The sequence below is a fragment of the Colossoma macropomum genome, unplaced genomic scaffold, assembly GCF_904425465.1.
Source record: "Colossoma macropomum unplaced genomic scaffold, Colossoma_macropomum, whole genome shotgun sequence".
In the NCBI taxonomy this organism is placed as follows: Eukaryota; Metazoa; Chordata; class Actinopteri; order Characiformes; family Serrasalmidae; genus Colossoma; species Colossoma macropomum.
Window position 1 is genome coordinate 20,627,855 of NW_023494790.1, and position 19,231 is coordinate 20,647,085.

Genomic DNA, 19,231 nt, shown 5'->3' on the forward strand with positions numbered 1-19,231 from the left:
CAATTCCACCTCTGCTGTGGCAGTATGCTTTAGTATGCATAGGATGCTTGACAGTTTGGGTTTGCTTTTTTTTTCATCTTTATTATGTAAATTTTAGCTGGCCAACTTTAAGTGATGTGTTTACTGGGGATAAATGTTTGTTTGTCTATTTGTACTGTTTTGTCTCGATTTAAAAAATTTGTGCTTACATCTGTGATGTGCCCAACACTGTGGTTAGTATGCTGCCATCACAGTCCTGCATAGCCTTCATGCAACTTGCTGTAATATCATAAAATATTCTGACCATGAAAAAAATAGCTAGGTTGGGGTTTACCAAAAATGTATGCCAAGGGGCCTATAACCTGAGCATCACGGACAAATATAACTATTTCTGTAAGGTTATATATACAGTAAAATTAATGAAATGCAGATATTTTAGCAGCCCAGTGTTGCCTAAACATTCTGCTCCTCTAACATGCATTAAATATCAGTTTGAAATATTGTTCAAATTTAAACATCTGGCCAATGCAGGTAATTTTTTTAAGCAATTATCTACTGATACCTATATGATTCTGACATCTCAACCCAATAAGAAAAGTATGCCCTTATTTTTGGCCCAAATAAAATACAAAATGTAAAAGTCCAAGAAAAAAAAGCTTAGTGTTTTGTTTATAATGTCCACTATTGTGTGACTAGTTCCTCCAGTCACATTTGTGAACTCAATATATTTTCCTGAAATGTCATGTTCTGTTTAGGTTTTGATTACAAACTGAATAAATGTGAATCGAGAAATTTATACCTGCTTCTAATAGCGAGGTTCTGGTTGTAGGTCACTCTGTTACCTTTAAAAGATCCTGTGGTTTTAACACACAAAACATTTAAAAAAAGAGTGTCTACCATATCGGATCATGAAGAATTTATTGAAGATAATCATATAAGATTCAGTGAACATGGAATACAGACATAATTCTTGTTATTTTGCAGTCGGAAAACATTGTGAACAAGACTCTGACAGACTGGTGTTTGACACCATCACACAGCAGGTGTGTGTTTTCTCTGTAATGGTCTCAGTGCTTTTGTGTCAGTGTTTGAAGAGAAATGGAGAAACACTGCACATGATGATTGGATTCTCTTCAAGATGGTCCACCATGATAACCCAGTAACACGGTGAAATCATTCTCATTCTCCTCAATCACTCTCTCTTCTTTCTCCAATCGCTTTTCCTTCTCACACACTATGAACCATCACTCCACTCACACTCCATCTGACCCCTGAAATGTCTGTCACACAATTTCAGAGCATTATTAGACCCGTGTAAACCACCAGAAAACATGGACAGAATACAGACCTGTACTGAACCATTTTATGTTCTTCAGGGCCATCCATCTGTGTCACAGCTGGCTGAAAAGGAGAAAATCATTTATACTATAAGATCCTCAAGGGTTAGTAAAGTAAATACAGTTAGTAAAGACCGGGGTTCTATGTAGAATCATGAACACTCAAAGAACTGTTTGCATGGTTAAAGGGATCTTTGCATCATGAAATTGTTTTTCAGATTGATGGAGAATGTGTGGTGTATGGTTCTATACAGAACCTTCTTAAAAAAGATTCTATATAGCACCAAAAAGGGTTCTGTTATTGTTATGATGACAAGCTGCCAAGAAATCAAGAAAGAACCCACCCCTCACTAGCACAGTTTATATTTCATTGTTTATGGCTGGTGATTATTTTTGCTAGTCCAATTTACTAATCTAGGATCAGAGAGGTGGCTGAGCACAAATCCAAGACAATATTTATTTGGCACACAGTCAGGAGTGGAGATTACTTGATTAATTGTACTTTGTTACTGTACATAAATATTATTTTATAACATTTGTACTTTACTGTTTGTGATACTGAAATTAAAAACTTTACTATTTCTATGGAAAAAAAATCATGCTTTTTACTACTAGCATTTTGATTTATAACCTTCAAAAAACTCATAACAAATCTTAAAGGCCAGAAGATTTCTATGGGGTTACAAATGCAACTCTGCTGCCAACTGGTGAGTTCCCAGTGTAAAATGAAACTGCCCACAACTGTGCTAATTTGACTTTGTGTGAGGACTAGTTCTACTGATCAGCCACACCACACCCCCATATGCTTATTTTTTACTTATTCTAAACTTGAGTATGTTTAAATGTTGATACATTTTAACTTCCACTCAAGTATATTTTTGGATCCATACTTTTAATTGAGTAAAATTTTGACACAGTGTTCATACTTTTTTTGCAATATTTGCACCCCTGCTTAATGTACATACCAGTCCATAAAAGTTAGAGAAATTAGAGCCAAGTATGTTTAATCCTAGCTGCCATCCACTTTTTAATTCATACAAATATTTTAAAGAGTAATACTGCATTAAAGCCAGAGCACACCAATTCAACATTCTCCAATATCAACAAACCCAAACATTTGGAAAATTGTTTGGTAGAGGAAAGATAATGGCCTTCAGCTGTTTTTCAGATTTTGTGCTCAGTCCCTTAGTTCCAGTGAAGAGTAATGTTAATGCTACAGCATACAAAGACATTTTAGACAGTTATATGCTTCCAACTTTCTGGCAACAGTTTAGGGTAGGCCCTTTCCTGTTCCAGCATGACTGTGCTCCTGTGTACATAGTGAGCTCCATAAAGACATGGTGTGATGAGTTTGTTGTGGAGGAACTCCAGTGGCCTTTACAGAGCCCTGACCTCAACCCCCTGAACACCTCTGAGATGAATTGAAACATTGATTGTGAGCCAGGACTTCTTGTCCAACATCAGTGCCTGACCTCACAAATGCTCATTTGATTGAATGGGCACAAATTCCCACAGACACTACTAATAACCCACTGTACACTGTTTCTGTACAGTACAGGCAGAGACTATTGTTAATTTACTTTAATTTCCAGTCAAGACATCCATTATGTACAAGTTATTCATTTTTCAGGAGATTAGATATAAGATAATCTACTAGCATAAGGAATGGGAAGGTCAACAGAAAATAAGTGAAAAAACAGGAGTTTAAAAAAACGGAGTTCAAAAAAGATATAAAGGAAAAAGCACAGCACTCTGCTGTGCACCACCTGAGAGACCACCAAAACTGTCACCATCAGATAAACAGTACTTAAAGCTTTCATCTTTTGAGAGAGAGGAGAAAATCAAGCTCCACTCCTGTTTCAGATCTGAAAAATCCACAGCTGTTTCTGTGCATCCTTCCACTGTGAGAAGAATTCAACTCCATGAGTCTGAAATGTTGTGTAGCTCTTAAGAAGTCGTTACTGAGAGAAGCTGCTGGTGTTCTCAGAACAATGGACTGTCCACTCCAGGGTCCAGACCTTAACATCAGTGTCTGTGATCACTTGAATCACAAGAAGCAGAAAATGCAACCACTGAACTTTAAAGGTATGGAAAAATATCTCTGCAGATTTCCTTGAAAAACTGAAAGCAAGTCATCTGAAAAGAATGGAAGCAGAGTAAAGTCGAGTGGACTCACTAAATTTTGAAAAAGTTTTGATTTACTTCTTGAAACTTTTGTGTAATTTCTGTTAGATTGTGTATGTGTGAGTGTGTACATGTGTGTGGTGTTTGCACCTGCAGTCACTCTCAGGGCCCGTCATTCCCCAGCGCATGTATATTGTATTAGAGCAATTTGGGGCTTTCATTCATCATGCATTCATCTGTTTATTCATCCATGGTCCAGCCATCCATCCGTTATTTCGCCCCTCACTCCTTAAGTCTACCAGTCATGAAGTCATTTACTTATTTGTTAATTCATTTTTCCACCCCTGGATTTTTACAAAGTGCTTTACACTGAGAAACAAAGTGCAGTATATAGAGGGGTAAAAAGGGAAATAAAAATAACAATAATATTAAGTAAAATATGAAGAGAAAAATACTGATGCATAAAATACAATAAATTATGACTGAAAAATAAAGCTTAGCCACATTACTGGGATGAGCAGCAGATTGCTGTTTGATGACCTTAATTTTTAATTCTTAAGTCTATCTGAAGTACAAGCTCTGAACCAAGCTTACCTCTAAAGTATTCTACCTATCATCATTCTCTCCCACAGAACCCATATGTCCAAATCTGTGCATTCCTCCAATGTCAGAGAGAGACAGTGTGAACTCTACTGTGGAAATGAGGGCAGGGCCAAAACTGATTTCTGTATATGATCTTTGAAAAGCTCTTGAATATGTCTTCATTTTTTCACATGATGACAGAAGGACATGCTAATCTACAAATTTCCTTTTTCTGAATATTTCACATTCAGCAAATAAACATTAACTGTGCATGAAATGTGCAGAAGTGTGTTCTCTGTAGAGGATGTGTGCTTAGATGTGGAGTTTATTAACTGGTTTTGCTGTTATTTTTAATGATTTAGTGTGTAAAGAGAGTAATTAGCAGCTGAATATCTGACAAGACTGGAAATAATAAATTAATGCTATGTGTCTTCATAATATCATGCAGCACTGCCACCTAGAGGTCACAGCACACCTGAGCAACTTGCCTCTGTTAAATGGTGGAATTTCTGATCACTAGTCTAGCCACATTTAAGTATTTAAACATGGTTTGAATTAAAGCGGAAATCAAACTGTTTTTACCTTATTTACTTTGTATTGTATTATTATGCAGAACCAGCCAGAATCCTGTGACTAACAACACATCTTCAGACAGCAAGAAAAAAAGACATACCACCTCAAGCTGTGCACTTCCTCTGCTGATCACAAGGTGGTGCAGATAGGGGAGAATTACACTGCAGTCATATGACTGTAGAGTATTATCTTTTGTAGCAGGAATGAAGGCCTATCATTTTTATCTAATAAACTGAACAGTTTTGGAGTCACTGATAAGTGTGGTATGCTCTGAGACATATTAGATGTATTTTTGGTAACTCCCTGGAAAACTATATTTGGATTTTTTAAACGTTCTACATATATTAGCTATATACACCGATCAGGCATAATATTATGACCACCTCCTTGTTTCTACGCTCATTGTCCATTTTATCAGCTCCACTTACTATATAGGTGCACTTTGTCGTTCTACAGTTACAGACTGTAGTCCATCTGTTTCTCTGCATTCTCTGCATACTCTGCCCCCTTTTAGCCTGTTCTTCAGTGGTCAGGACCCCTATGGACCTCACAGAGCAGGTACTATTTGGGTGGTGGATCATTCTCAGCACTGCAGTAACACTGATGTGGTGGTGGTGTGTTAGTGTGTGTTGCGCTGGTCTGAGTGGATCAGACACAGCAGTGCTGCTGGAGTTTTTATGCAGCTTTTATGTTATGCCTGATCGGTGTACATGCACATATATATATATATATATATACACCAAGTTAAATGAGGTTTTACTGGTCTCATAGATCTCATGTTAACCTCTCTCTCTCTCATGTGAAACTGAACTAAAAGTGCATCAAACTGACCCACTTTATAAGTAAAAGAAAGATACAGATGATTCTGAGGAAAAGGAGGGGGGGGAAGTGAGAGAGTGGCAGGAGAAAAATGAAAGAGAGACATAGAGACAGGGAGGTATAATCATAGAGAAAGAGAGGGGGAGGGGAGAGCAGGAAGTGAGCTAGAGCGCTAGTCTCCCCAGAGAGAGAGCATTGCATAATGAAGCACCAATCTCTTACTGTAGACAGCGCAGATACCACTGTATTCATGCATTCCCTCAGAATACAGAGGGCCACACCATTAGGTTCAGAGAGTGAACAAATGCACGTAGTATGCCAAGACATTTATAGTCACAATTATTTATGCCATACTGATATGTGGCTGTAAGCCAACAACAGACCAATGTGTTTGGATACACCTATAAAACTGTTAATGACAATAATTCAACAATGAGTACAGTGGACAATGTAAATATGCCAAGTGGATGTTTCTCTAACAGCTTTATAGGAGATTAAAATATAAAAGGTCAAAGGCTCTTTTCAATAATTATGCTGGGGCTTGGTTTTGAGTGATGTTAACGTTAGAAATTCTGTTAAAAAAACGATCATTTGCCCAGCATAAAGAGGCAGAACAGAGCAGTGGCTATTTTTATTTTGTCTTTAACTAAAAACGAGTTGTTCTTTAGAAAACTACACTGTCCATTGGTGTAACGAGTAAAAAACAATCACCAATAACTTACACCTCCGTTTACACTTCACGATACAGACTAATAAAACTGTACCTACACAAAAACTCAAAGCTGCATCAAACTGAGAAATACCCAGTAGAGAGTTGGAGTTTATGAAAGTTGATATATTTACAGTGCTCAATAATAAATGCTATTAAGGTGAAGCATAACTCATTGTTTATATAAGCTACACATTTCAGGCCTCTGAAAGCAGGCTATTGATTTCTAATATGTATTTCTAATAAATAATCAAAAAATAATGTTTTCTTAAGAGTTTTAGAAGCCTGAGTGTCCAGATCAGGTTATTAAGTATGGTTACTCAATCATGTGGTGAAGTGTTGAGGGTTGCTTTTATTTCCTGCCTTTACTACGAGAATAGTTTACAGGTGTAAGGTCTATTTCGCAAATATGGCCTAGATGAAATGTGTTGGTGAATTTCCTACTGTTTAATGTAGGTATATGTACCAGAAAGCGCGTGCTGAACTTTTCGTCTAATGTAGACAGGTCTCTCGTTTCATTTTTGATAAGACGGTTTTGTGGGTTAACGCGGAATGATCTCTACGTAGGAGAGACTCTTCTTGCCTTGTGTGCTGTTGCTCACTCTCCACAGGTGATTGGTGCCACTCGCCGACCAATCAGGACGCGTCTGATCGCCAGCGCAAAGTTGTTAACCCCCTCAGTCGCGTCCCAATATGTATACTCGCTTCCTAACTAGAACGCCTAAGTAGTCCACAGACTTCCGGCCTCCCAAAGGCAGCGCTGCCATTCTCCGGGTTAGCTAAGCGTGCTTGTGCTTCAACTAGAACGCGCCCCCATCTCGGACGATGAGTCGGTCAGCTGTAGTGATCAGAAAAAAACGCCTTTAGCTACTTTTGTCGACAGTTTACTTGGCGAAACCTGATCTGGATGTGGCTTCTTTCTTTCTCGACAACAGATCACCGTCGGATACGAATTATGCAGGCAGTCGGAAACACTCTACGATGGTTTTTGCTGCGTAGCGTTTTGTTGTCTCGCAGCTCCAACTATGCAGCCTTCACACGGTTAGGTAGCTTTAGCCTGTCATGTTCAACCCAATTGCCACCCCGTCCACCCTAGTGGTTAAACTGGTAAGTTGCTCTTTTTACAAACAAAATGAATAATAACTCCGTTTCGTTTGAAGGAATATAGCCGCTCACCCAGGGTAATGCTTACCAGTTTAGTTTTTTTGTCAAGAAAAGAGGTCAAGGCTAAACAGTTTTGCCAAACGTAAGCTAGACGTTAGCAAGTCAACCCGATCGGAATTTGTTGGCACGGGCCAGAGTGTCGCTGTAACCTTCGATTTTCCTCTTAAATGTTTGACCTACCGAGCTAAAAGTGACCAACCTTTAACCAGGAATATGCCAATATCTCTAACAGACGCTTTTAGATTGAGGATACTCTGATCTGGATGTAGATAGATAGAAACAAATCGGTGTTGTATGTTCTTGTAGTCGTGCTCAACATTGAGCTCGTCACACTTTTTTCTCACCGATTAGACAAATGTAAGTTAAAACGAGATATTTTGATAACCGGCGAGTACAATGACCAACACTGTCGTTGCAGCTCGGTACATTTTCCCTTTTCGGTTTAATATACTCGTCGTTTGTGCTGTGTGTCGGTTATTTTGGGACACACACCGACCTTATAAGGCAAAAATGTGCCAGTGTGAAGTTGGAGCTCTCTTTTGTTAGCGGTCTCTTTTGCTTTTCTTTTACGTTTCCGGCAGTATGTTTCTAACCGAGACGAAACTTGCTCCGTGTTCACCAGTAGGAGGATGTAAAATAGACTTTTCTGCAGTTGTACTCCACATTTTTCCAAGTGGTGTGGAGGAGGGGGCTCCAGAGTGGATTTGTCTTTTTGTAAACGTTTAAACGTGTTGAATGATACAGGTCGTTGTATGTAATCATTGTCATAACCCGACTAGGCGGGGACGCCATGAACATTTGCTTCAGCCATGACGGCCAAATGCAGCAGCGAGAATAACTATTGTAAACGCACAACGAAGGAAAATGGCAGATGTTAATTATTTGTGCTCCGAAAGCACCAAAATCCCCTGACAGGGTTTTAACTAAATTGACTAATTTGCCTACGAAGCTTAAGTTAGCTTCTTGTTCGATTTTTCCGGTCCACCTTAAATGGTGCAGTAGCTACATTCTGGCGCCGACAGAATTCTACAGGCGCCAGAATGGATTCGATGCACCATTTAAGGTGGACCGGAAAATTCGAATAACAAGCTGGCGAATACGAAGACAACTTCAGCCGTGTGATTTCCCTGTTTGGATAAATGTGAGGGGTTTGCCTCTTCAGTCGAGCCGCAGCTGGTACAGTAGCTGCGTGGCTCACGTAGGCGGGACTAGTTGCTAGTTGATACTGTTAGTTAGTCATTTTGACGCTTTACTCTATTTGAGCTGTTACTGCGCCTTTGAGTGAATCTCTAATCAGTTCGTGCTCATCGAGATGACCTAATTCAGAGCTGGCCTCATCTTTCACTGCTACACTAGCGCAGACGTTGCCGTAATCTCTGATCCTCGGTATGCAACAACAGAGAAATGCACTCGAAGCTGTGGCATGTCTGTGTTATTTTTTGCCCCGACGCAGTGGGAGAAGGTGGGGGTGGGGGGTCGGTTTTGTGTTTGGAGACACAGAGTCTTTGAAGTTTCTTTGGAAACTTTTCAAAGATCTCATTGTATTGGCCCTCCATAATCTTTTTTTGCAAGAAAAGAGGAATTCTGGTATGTCCAGTTTGGGGAAAAGCCACCCTGGGTGGTCAAACATCAGAACCTAGTCTAAATGGTTTGGATGGAAAAGGATCAAGTGCACTTTCAAACCATCAACTTCAGGAGAGTCTGAATGTGAGTACAGGTAATACTGGCTGTAAAAAAATGTCTCACTGCCAAAATACTTAACTAATCTGCCTCTGTAGAATTGGATTAAAAGAGACAACTTTCAAGATAAAGATTGAGCCAGGTCTTGGATTAGATATGCCATATCTAATACACTTAATATTCTGTTAAAATTCAGTATTATGGATCAGTTAACATTCCTGTATAGTAACATTGTGGTCAGTGCAGTTTCAGTGAGATGGTTATTAATAGCTAATAGCCATGTACACTAAACAGTTGAATCTGACTCTTCTGACACTCTCCCCTCCCCCAGGAAGCTGTTTATTCTTGATTATAGGCTGGCGACAGACAGCGTTACTGGCAACTTTCAGTTTTATGATATTATTACTGAAATTTGCTACTTCAGACATTTACTAAATGTTATGAATCACAATGATTTTGGAATCACATCAGTATCAGCCAATAACTGATTTTCTAAAGATCAGCGTCATCAGGCCGATGCTTAGATTTGGCCAATATTTCAAACCAGTATTTGATGACGCATTGATTCTATTCCAGACGAGCACCGTTAACATTTAGGTGATTTTGGTTGTGCAAGAGCAACGCAGCTAATGCGTCTCCCACAACACCGCGCACACAAGTAAACTTTGCAGCTACTTTGTTGGCTGATCAGCTCTTTCAGGGGAAAAAAAAATCAACAAAATATCCCAGAAGCTACAACCGTTACAGCAGAGGTGAATGAATTCATCACTCTGGATGATCAGCCTCAGGCCTCAGAATGTAACTGCTGCACCATTTAACATGGAATGGAAAAACTCAAACAAGAAGCTGGCGAATAGAAAGCCAACTTCAGCCTCGTATTAAAACTACAAGTAGGATAGTTTGATGGTCTAAATCACTTTATCAGAAAGTGTTTAAAAGAATTAAAAGAATAATTTGAAAGTTTTGATCGCCTAAATCAACTTAATATAAGTAGTAATATTCAGCTGCACAACATGGTACATCTGGTGTGCAGTGGCCTTTGCAGAAGGCAGTTTTGTATGCCTAAGATGTAAAATATGGAATATCGGCATTGACTAATGGGTACATGTGAAATAACAGATATCGGCCTTGGCCCAGAATTCCCATATCGGTGCATCCCTAGTAAAGGTGTTTGAGCAAGTAAATGTTTAATGTTGTTACCAATAGCCTGATCTTGTTGTACAGAAGTGATATGTGAAAGGCACATTTGAGCACTTTGTCAAAATGGTCATTTGTAATAGCTGACGTTGGCTAGTTTTATATGCAGTTTTTCATGAACTCTCAGTAATTTAACATGGGCTGAACTTGACCATTTATTTCTAGTGATATTGAAAGGTCAGAAACGTGACCACAAATTAGCCTAAAAATAAGCAAGAAAGACAAAAAACCCACAATTTGACAGGTGCAAGGTAAAGCATGATACAGTCTGCTCTCTGCGTCACACTCATCTGCCTTTGCGACTCATGCTGTAATTAGCAACCTGTTTAGGGCCCAGCCCCAATCTGGAAATCACATTTGTTTCTGTCTCAGTGATGAAATGCCTAGGTGCAGCCTTTTTATTGCTTTTCTAGATCACCTCACTCTTTCTTTCTCTCCTCTTGTTTTCTTTTTTTCCATCCTACCTTTCTCATCAAAGTCTAATTGTGTATGACTATTTTTATTACACTTGAAATGCATGCCATTTAAGGCAAGGCCTAGGTTTTATTAGACTCCCGCTCAACGCGCAGCTCTCCATTTTAAGAGTGCAAAGAGTGTAGCACTAAGTCTGTTAGCCAAGTTTGTATTTGTATCTTTAGTGAGTTGAAGCATTTTAGGTTTTTCATGTATGACTAAGTCTAGTAATCATTCAGTGACTTAAAATGCAGAACAGTCTAGAGTTTGAAAGTGGCTCTCAGGCTCTTCTAATGGTGCTGTATCTGCCATCAAGCCAGGAAAAAATGTTGTGTGTTTTGTCCAAAATTATTGCCTACCTTTTATTTCCTGCCCTCAATCCACAATTTCATTCACTTTGTAGGTCCTGCACGATCTAGCCTAATGGATAATTTGGATAGTATTTTACACGGACACGTCTCTGGACACAGTATGGCGCACAGACCTAAAGGTAAGTTATACCATGCCAGTCTAGTTTGCATAAATATTCTCATTACTTTGATCCCTGTGGTCAGACAAGTCCTTTCCTGGAGATAATATGGAGATGTCCCTGATGTAATCACCTGCTGATACATGGTCCTGAGTATATTGTGTATATATTGAGTATACTCATGTTTTTGTTTTGGTGAAAGTAAAAGCTGTGTGTGTGTGTGTGTGTGTGTGTGTGTGTGTGTGTGTGTGTATATATATATATATATATATATATATATATATATATATATATATATATATATATATAAATATAAAACCTAAGCCTATATTTCAGTCTCAATATTGTTATATAGCCTATGCTGTGTCTGCTGCTTACCGTAGATGTTACATTACATTTCATCAGCAAGTTCTGGAGGTTCTGAAGTGGTTGCCACAGATGACCACACCCTGGAAAAAGAATAATGATTAATGAAATATGGAGATTGTGTTTTCCAACTAGGTAGTTATGTAAAAAGCAGCTTTATGTTTCCATGATTTCTATTGAATTACAGCAATGCTCTGTCCTTCTGAGGTTTTCTTCTTACACCCCTCTTACTGTGGTTTATATGCGTTACCAGCAGAGGGCGACGTTTCCCAGCATAAGCATTCAGAGCGCCCTGTCACAGAGGAGTGGGCAATATGGCAAAAAATATACATACCTTGATATTTCACGGTATGAATCTAATCTGTATCATGATATTTAGCTTTTGAGATTTTAAAAATTGGAAGAGACAAAAATGAACTGTTATTTCCACATTAAAAAAAACTTAAAAATATGAATAGTGATTTTAGCGAACATTTTCAGAGTTGCACTAAATCCAATTACACATGCCTAACTGTGCTCTCTCTGTAGTGGAACATGCAGTTTTTCAGTTCAGTTTTTTAAGTACTGACAATATCCATGATGCGCTCAGGCAAGCAGACTGAGACAAAATGTCATGTGTCGTGATAATAACGTATAATATCGTATTACCCACCTCTACTGTGGCATAGTTGAAAGTATTAATCCTGCATTTGTGTGTGTGCACAAGGCCTTCACTAAAGCCCAAAGTGGGACAGCATGTTTTAGTTTAAGGCTCTCCAAATTCATAGCGGTACAGTTTGATACTGTCTGAATTAAAGTTTATTTTTATGCTCTCGTAAAGTAGGGGTTTGACAGTGCAGACAGAGTAAATAATGTACTACTGTGACAACTATAGAGATGACATCAGTATCAAATAGGTATTGATATGGTATTGGGCGACATCCGAGGAAATAGAATGAATCTAATCCTGTAACAAATTGAGCCTGAAATAGCACATTATATGATGTGATGGTAGCCGTGTATTTCTTTCTGTGGGGTAGTAAATTGTTCGAGTAATTTCAGTGGGAGAACTTATATGTATCTTACAAATTTAATATGGATCTTATAAATCACATTATTTAGTGTGTGTGTATGTGTATGTATGTATGTGTGTGTGTGTGTATATATATATATATATATATATATATATATATATATATATATATATATATATACACACACATGCATATATACATAAATACAAATATATAAAAATTATTAGCGTGCGCGCGCATCTAGATATTGGAGTGAAGTGGTATCGCGCTGGTCTGGTCTGTAGTGACCGTGTGTGTGCTCGGTGCTCCGGGGCTGGATGTGAAGCGGTGTGTAAGGGGAATATAGTTGGTGTGTGCGTGTGTGGAGCAGTAAACAGCTGTGTGAGGGGAGAGACAGGCTATACTGACCGCTCTGAGCGAGTGAGAGAGCGAGAGCGCGCGGCTCCCCATCCCCCATCCTCCTCCGCCCCTCCGGGCGCGCACGCGCGCTACACCGAGTGCGAATGGCTGGTGTGTGAGCGGGGGGAGGGGGAGGAGGGGGGTCGGGCCGCAGGAAGCAAACCGAGAGTTAAAGAGTTTTTAATGTCCGCCATGTTGGCCATGGCGTGCTGAAGCAGGATCCAGAGCGGGTCTACACAGAGCGACCGAGAGAGCTAGAGAGAGCGAGCGAGCAGGACCCGGGCCCGCCCGGCTCCCAGCTTCTCACTGAGACAGACCCGCCGAACGACTCCGCACACCGCCACAGACTCATCAATGAGAACTAAAACGGCTTCATTAGTCAATCTGAAGGGACCTTGTACATTTATGCTCCATCTTTCGGTGTAAAAAAAAAAAAAATGAGCAAGTTGTCGTTTCGGGCGCGGGCGCTGGACGCCGCCAAGCCCCTTCCCGTCTTCCGCTGTGAGGACTTACCGGACCTGCACGAATACGCCTCCATCAACCGGACAGTGCCGCAGATGCCGACGGGGATGGAGAAAGAGGAGGAATCGGTACGTTTGGAAGCGCCGTAGGCCACTTTGCGTGCGTTTTACAGTTTGTTTTTCAGTGCGAGCGTCGCTTCGCTATCGCCTGCGCAGGTTTGCACAAAATGGCGGCCGCTTCGTTTTCTTTTCCCACGGTAAAACGCCTCGGTTGTGCGCGCTGCGTCGAATGTTTCGCTGCTTGTGCGGAGAAGAAGGCCTTATGTCGTGATTTTGGGCGAAATATTCATGTTGTGAGCAGCCGTTTGGCTGCGAATCGCTTTGCAAAACACAAAGGAGTCACGTGACCCTGGCCGAGCCGCCATTTTGTGGCCGGGCTCGTCGTTGGGCTGCGGCGTTGCGGTGGCGCTAAGCGGCCGGCAGGAGGCGCACCGAAGCCACACCGGCACACCACCACCGCGCACATGGACAGAGGCGCGTTCGCTGTCAACTCTACTACGGTCAAAACATGTCAATGAGGAGTTGTTATCCAGGGCCTCAGTACACGAAGCAGGACTTATCAGTTCAGCCAGATACCTTAAAGTTCAAGTCAGTTCAGAGTGAGAATACTGGACGTTCGCGCTTGACTGTCCTCAACGTTGGGCCTGATTTATCTGACTGACTGAAAGTCCTGCTTTGTGTAAACACCTTGTGAGTCAGGGAGCCCGTCCGTATAATTAATTATACTCTAAAATAACTCTTTCTGTCGTTCATCGGTTGATATATGCGGTTACGGTAGTATATTTGCATGCTGTCAAGTAGTTTTGAGTCGAGTCGACTGGACGTTTGATGTGATACTGACATTCACCAGTTCAGTTCATGATGCCCGAGGGAGGTGGCAAAACAACACGGGCCGCTCAGAAGATTTGACATACTGCCACTAGATAGTTAACGTGGATAACTGCAGACCTTCACATGTTGTTCATTTTGGAGAGAAAACATTTGTTGGGGAATATGAGGGGAATCCAGCTGACTAACACAGAAGCCTGCACTGCTTGGTTTCTCTAGTCGTTGCGATGACAGTTCTCACATTTTCTCCGCGTTGTCTCAGGTCTTGGACAGGACTGGAGTTAATTGAAGGGGGGCTGTGGTAGAAAGTGCTAAATTTGCCTTGGAATAAATCTAAATTATTCAGACTGTAGGCTGAGAGGCATGCATCGCGGTTATTAACTCTCGATACAGCTGTGATACAGGAGTTTAAAATAAGCATTGTACACTCACATGGACCAACACACCTTATAACATTTACAATGGGTTTTTTTTTTTTTAAGTATTAAATACTTATTGTAGGCTGACAAAGACCCTCTGTTCAGCCAGTATCTGCAGAGCTAGTTAGCCATCTCCAGCATTGAACTGCTAAGGATGCTTGTAGGTGTCTGGAGGACATGAAAGCTTGAATTCGGTCTTCACTCAGTAGTCTCAAACTTTTTGCACTGTGACTGAAGACGATTAATAAAATGCTTTCCACTGTAACACTATCACTTCAGCACAAAGTAGTGTGTGTGTGTGAGAGTTTGAGAGAGTCTAGTGTTGTAAATTATTTCTGTCCCAAGTGCTAAAACAAGTAGATTTCTGCTGCTTTCTTGGTTGTGTGGAGAGTATAGTCACACATGTTGGTTATATTCTTTATTTACATAAAAATACAAATATATACTCTGATGTCCAGATCAGTGCATTGAAACCAACTGTACAAACTGTGGAAATTTTTATATATAATTTATATAAAGTTTTTTATATATTTTATAATAGGCCAGCATGTTTTCCTTACTGTTGAGGACTTTTGAATGAAAATGAGGAAGAGGTCGGTTATGTGACGAGACAAGTTGGCTGCTTTTTTGTGTGTGCACTGTTTAAAAACAGGAAGTTCATGAAGGAATGCCTTCGTTTATTAATGTTTGGTTCTCTTGTTGATTTTGGTCCACCACTTGAAAGTATTCTGTCCACTGAGTCAAAATGAGAAGTTAAAACACATGACCTCATCTCACACGTGTTATTTACTATAAGCACAGCCACACCCCCAAGTGTCAGGATCTGCAGGTTACTGATGGTTGTCCCACTGTTCAGCTCAAGTGTTCATGAATATGAGGAAAGAATAGCTTAAAAAGCAACCAGTGAGGCAGTTTTATTTGTTTGTTTTTTCTTTCCCAGTTTTCACTGTGCCGTTTCGACATGAAAATGATGGTCTGTTCTGCTTGTCTGAGCTGGAATATCCTGCACATCTTGAACTGAAGAATGCTGCATAGGCCTGGCTTGTTAGGCTGATAAATGTAGTATGAGCATGAACTCTTTGACCTCCAGAAATCTTCTGAATAGATCTGTACTGGTGTTCTTGGTTGCCTTATTCTCATCTTAAAACTGTACAGATATTCAGCTGTAAAGATGGCTTGTAAAATGCATCTTCGTCCACCGTTTTGTGTGTTGATCTTTGTGGTTTTAGTTATTGCTTTTATTTTAAATGAGCAGGCATGCTGGCCTTAGGAAGGTGCAAAATTTATGTGGCCAAATATGACAAATTGACAGCTATGGCTTTGTGTCTGCAGAGAAATTTATACCCAGCCCATGTCACTGGAAAATTGAAATGGACAGGCTTGTGAAATGAACTGGAACTAGTGAAAAGCAGGGGTTGGAGTGCTTGCATAATTTATTGGATGTGAGCCTCCTTGAAAGATAAACATAAGGATGTGGGCAACTGTCCAGTAAGTAAAATCAGGATGTTAAAGGAGATTGGAGTGGTGATTGGTTTTGACTGAAGATGCATAAAGAAGGTGGTAATTCTGAAGTCCTTTAAGTTGTTGTTGGTCTTCAATGGTTTCATGATCAAATTTAAATCTATTTACAGAGTAGACATTTTTTCAAAATTGAAAAGAGTGGTATTCACTGATTTCTCAGCTTTGTATCAGTGTTTATGTTTTGCAGTTCATTCTTTGCAACTGAAAATTGTGCTTTACTCGTTTTATTTAAGAGTAGCCTAAATCTCTTCTTGCGTTCTGCAGTCTAGTCTGGGCTAGAGGTCATGGAAGTTCTCCAGTTGGATTTGACCTGCTTTTCCCTGGTTCCCAGCCGGAATGCAGAGACAGTGTAAACATTTGGCCGAGGGCTGCTTTAGTCAGCGTTTACTGCCAGTTCAGCAGACGGATGTCATCCGTAAAGCTGGGCGGACAGTCAGCTGATGAGCAGAGATATGAGTGGTCTGAGCCTCCTGTTTTCACATTTACATCCTGAGGATGAATTATTGAGGACCACTAGAACTGATCAGATGAGTAATGTTATAGAGTTTCTGGTCTGTTAAGGATAATCGATAATTAACACCTTGCGTTGTGGATACCAATAACAGTAGCTTTAATTTTATTTTAAAGACCCCAGGAACCTGAGGCTGTGTTGTCTTTCTAGTTAAGTTAATCTTGCAGGTGAACAGTAAGAAGGTACTAGGGGTACCATGTGAGTGGTGTTCCAGTGATCAATAAATGACCGATATATTTCTCCACATTTCTCTCTTTTTGATGTAAACTGGGCGGTCCTAATCTTGGGTTACTCTCCCGTAAGCATCCCCCTTATCAATCCCAAGGCTGACGTCTCTTGTCCAGCCCACACAAGTTTCAGAGTCAGAAAAACTTAGTGAGCTAAGCCAAACCCAGCATGACCGAAAACTAGCAGGCTATACCACCTGTCTGTAGCTGCCTCATTCCCAGTCATTCATATATCGTTACACCAACGTTGTTCATTCATCTATTCCTTCATTGTAATATTGCTTTGTCTGTCCATTTGTTTGTTTGTCTGTTCTTTCATTCATGTGTTGCTTCGTCTGTCCATTTATTCTTTCATCCGTCTACACATCTCTTCACCTGTAATCTTTTTCGTTCTGTTGCCATCACATAAAAGCTGGATAATTATTTTAGTTTTGTATGAATGTTGGAGCAGGCTAGGAGTGTTGGACAGAGCTGTCAATCAGGCTGCTCATTAGCCACGCCCACACAGATCTCAGATAGGTCTGATCAGCAGTTTTTAAGATGAGTTTTATCATGTTTTTCATTTATTTTTTGTTTCATTCAGTCTTGCTGGATGTTTAATATAACACAGTGTAGCATTATAAACATTTTTAAATAACTTTCTCTGGGACTTTCAGTTCAGTGTTTAATTCTTATGTAAAGTGCAGTGAGAATAAGACTGATTAACCACCAACTGACAAATAAGCAATTTTCAGCTAATTTTGGTTTAAAGCAGTTAATTTAATTTTTCATTTCCATAAACAGCTTCTTTTCGAATAGGCAAGTTTATTCATAGACGAGAGGTTTTGAATTGTATGCTTAAGAGCACAATAGGTAATTGATTTCACCATGATGGACTCTCTTAAAGATGTAGCACACCACTAAAAATGGAAGTGTTCAGGACCGTGGCACAGTTGGGACACAGTTACCATCTGTAATTCCAGTTTTGGGTTGGTAATAATACATTTTTTTCCATATGTTGATGAATACTACATTTGCCACCAGTGTATTTTGCATATTAGCCTGTAACGGTCATGAAATTTTAGTTGACGATTAAGTGCCATATCAATGATCATGATTAATATTTAAAATTTTTGTGCTCATTTTGTACAGTTATTAAAGTACAAACTTAGTGGCCAAATTGGATAATTAGCTGTTTTGCTTCTTAGCTGTCTTTACATACAGACGCATATCTAGAGTTACTCAATCACGTGTAATCAAGCAAAAGACGCTTTACTCTTTGCTTCCCTCTGCATCAAGTTATCTGTTCAAGTGTGTTTGTTTGTATTTTATACTTATTTGGCTTAACCTCACTGGAAAAAATGCATCCAATTCATTTTCTGCTTGTTGTGATAAAGTATAATTGTGAAATCTGCCTGTATGGTAAATTACCACAGTCAGCTGGGATGACTGTGATTATCTGAAATAATTGTGATAACTGTGACAGACCTGCTTTTGAGGAATAACTTCATTGTGGGATCTGGGTGCTGTATTGAAAAGAGGAAGTTGCTTTATCATAATGTAGAACGCCAAGTCCTTTGTATCTGACTCTGTGGATTCGTATTAAAACATGATGTAGCCATGTTAGATCATGCCAGAAAATAAAGTATCCCACGTAACGGGTTGTAAAAGACGAGAGCTCTTGAGTGTATCTCTCCCTCCTTTCCTCACTCAGTCTTGCACTCTGTCCTTGTATGTGGTTTGTTGTGATGAGTGACTGCAGGGTTGGTGTTGGGAATGTTTGACTTTATTCAGAGGAGCATGCCAAAAGAAGTCTGCTTCTGGTCTCTGCTAATTGCTTCCTTATGTGTGGGAATTCTGCTAAGAGTTCAGCCCTGAGTCATGAGGCAGTTGGTGTGTGTGTGTGTGTGTGTGTGTGTGTGTGTGTGTGTGTGAGTGCATGTGGGCAAGGAGTTTTGAGTTTGGATGGGGTGTAGTGTTTGCATAGAAGGCACAAACTTGAGTGTTGTTTAGATTTGTCAAATACCAATTATAAAAACATTTATCAGAGGTTTTCTGAAATGTCGTCTCAGATTGTAACATTAAATAAAATTCTTCTTGTTGATTAGGTTGCAGTTACAGAATGTTGCGCGAAGGCCCGCAGTGACCACTGAGCAAAAGGCTGTGCTACCATCCACCTAGCAGGAACCCCCTCCAAATCTTGTTGTGCTGTTTATCTTGTGACCCTTATTTGAACTCCTCATTCACAGGTCTCTCAGATGTTTGTTAGAGTCATAGTTAGAAAATGTAAAATAGGAAATGGAGGTGAAGTCATCTCCTCTGGTTGTGATCCTCACAGATTGTGCCAGAGAAGTACATGAG

The 19,231-nt window shown here is 40.0% G+C and overlaps 1 protein-coding gene and 1 long non-coding RNA gene across 6 annotated transcripts in view; one reads left to right on the plus strand and one right to left on the minus strand.

The window, feature by feature from the left end:
* Positions 1-936: 936 nt before the first annotated feature.
* Positions 937-13,502, minus strand: LOC118809310. The gene is made up of 3 exons (XR_005007354.1): positions 13,378-13,502; positions 11,465-11,535; positions 937-1,380 (listed from the first exon to the last, which is right to left on the minus strand). It is a non-coding gene; the product is annotated as an uncharacterized LOC118809310 (long non-coding RNA).
* The window catches only part of epc1a (enhancer of polycomb homolog 1 (Drosophila) a), a 30,134-nt gene continuing 17,797 nt past the window's right edge, over positions 6,895-19,231 (plus strand). The window contains exons 1-3 of one of the 5 annotated variants that reach the window (XM_036572475.1): positions 6,895-7,230; positions 8,860-8,994; positions 11,021-11,107. Coding sequence is in view for 1 of the 5 variants with exons in the window: in XM_036572471.1 (XP_036428364.1) it covers positions 13,302-13,454 (153 nt within the window). In the remaining 4 variants the exon portion in view is untranslated. Of the gene's footprint in view, positions 7,231-8,750; positions 9,005-11,020; positions 11,108-12,977; positions 13,455-19,231 lie in introns of those variants that run through there. The other 4 variants (XM_036572472.1, XM_036572473.1, XM_036572474.1 and 1 more) reach the window with 4 other exon arrangements.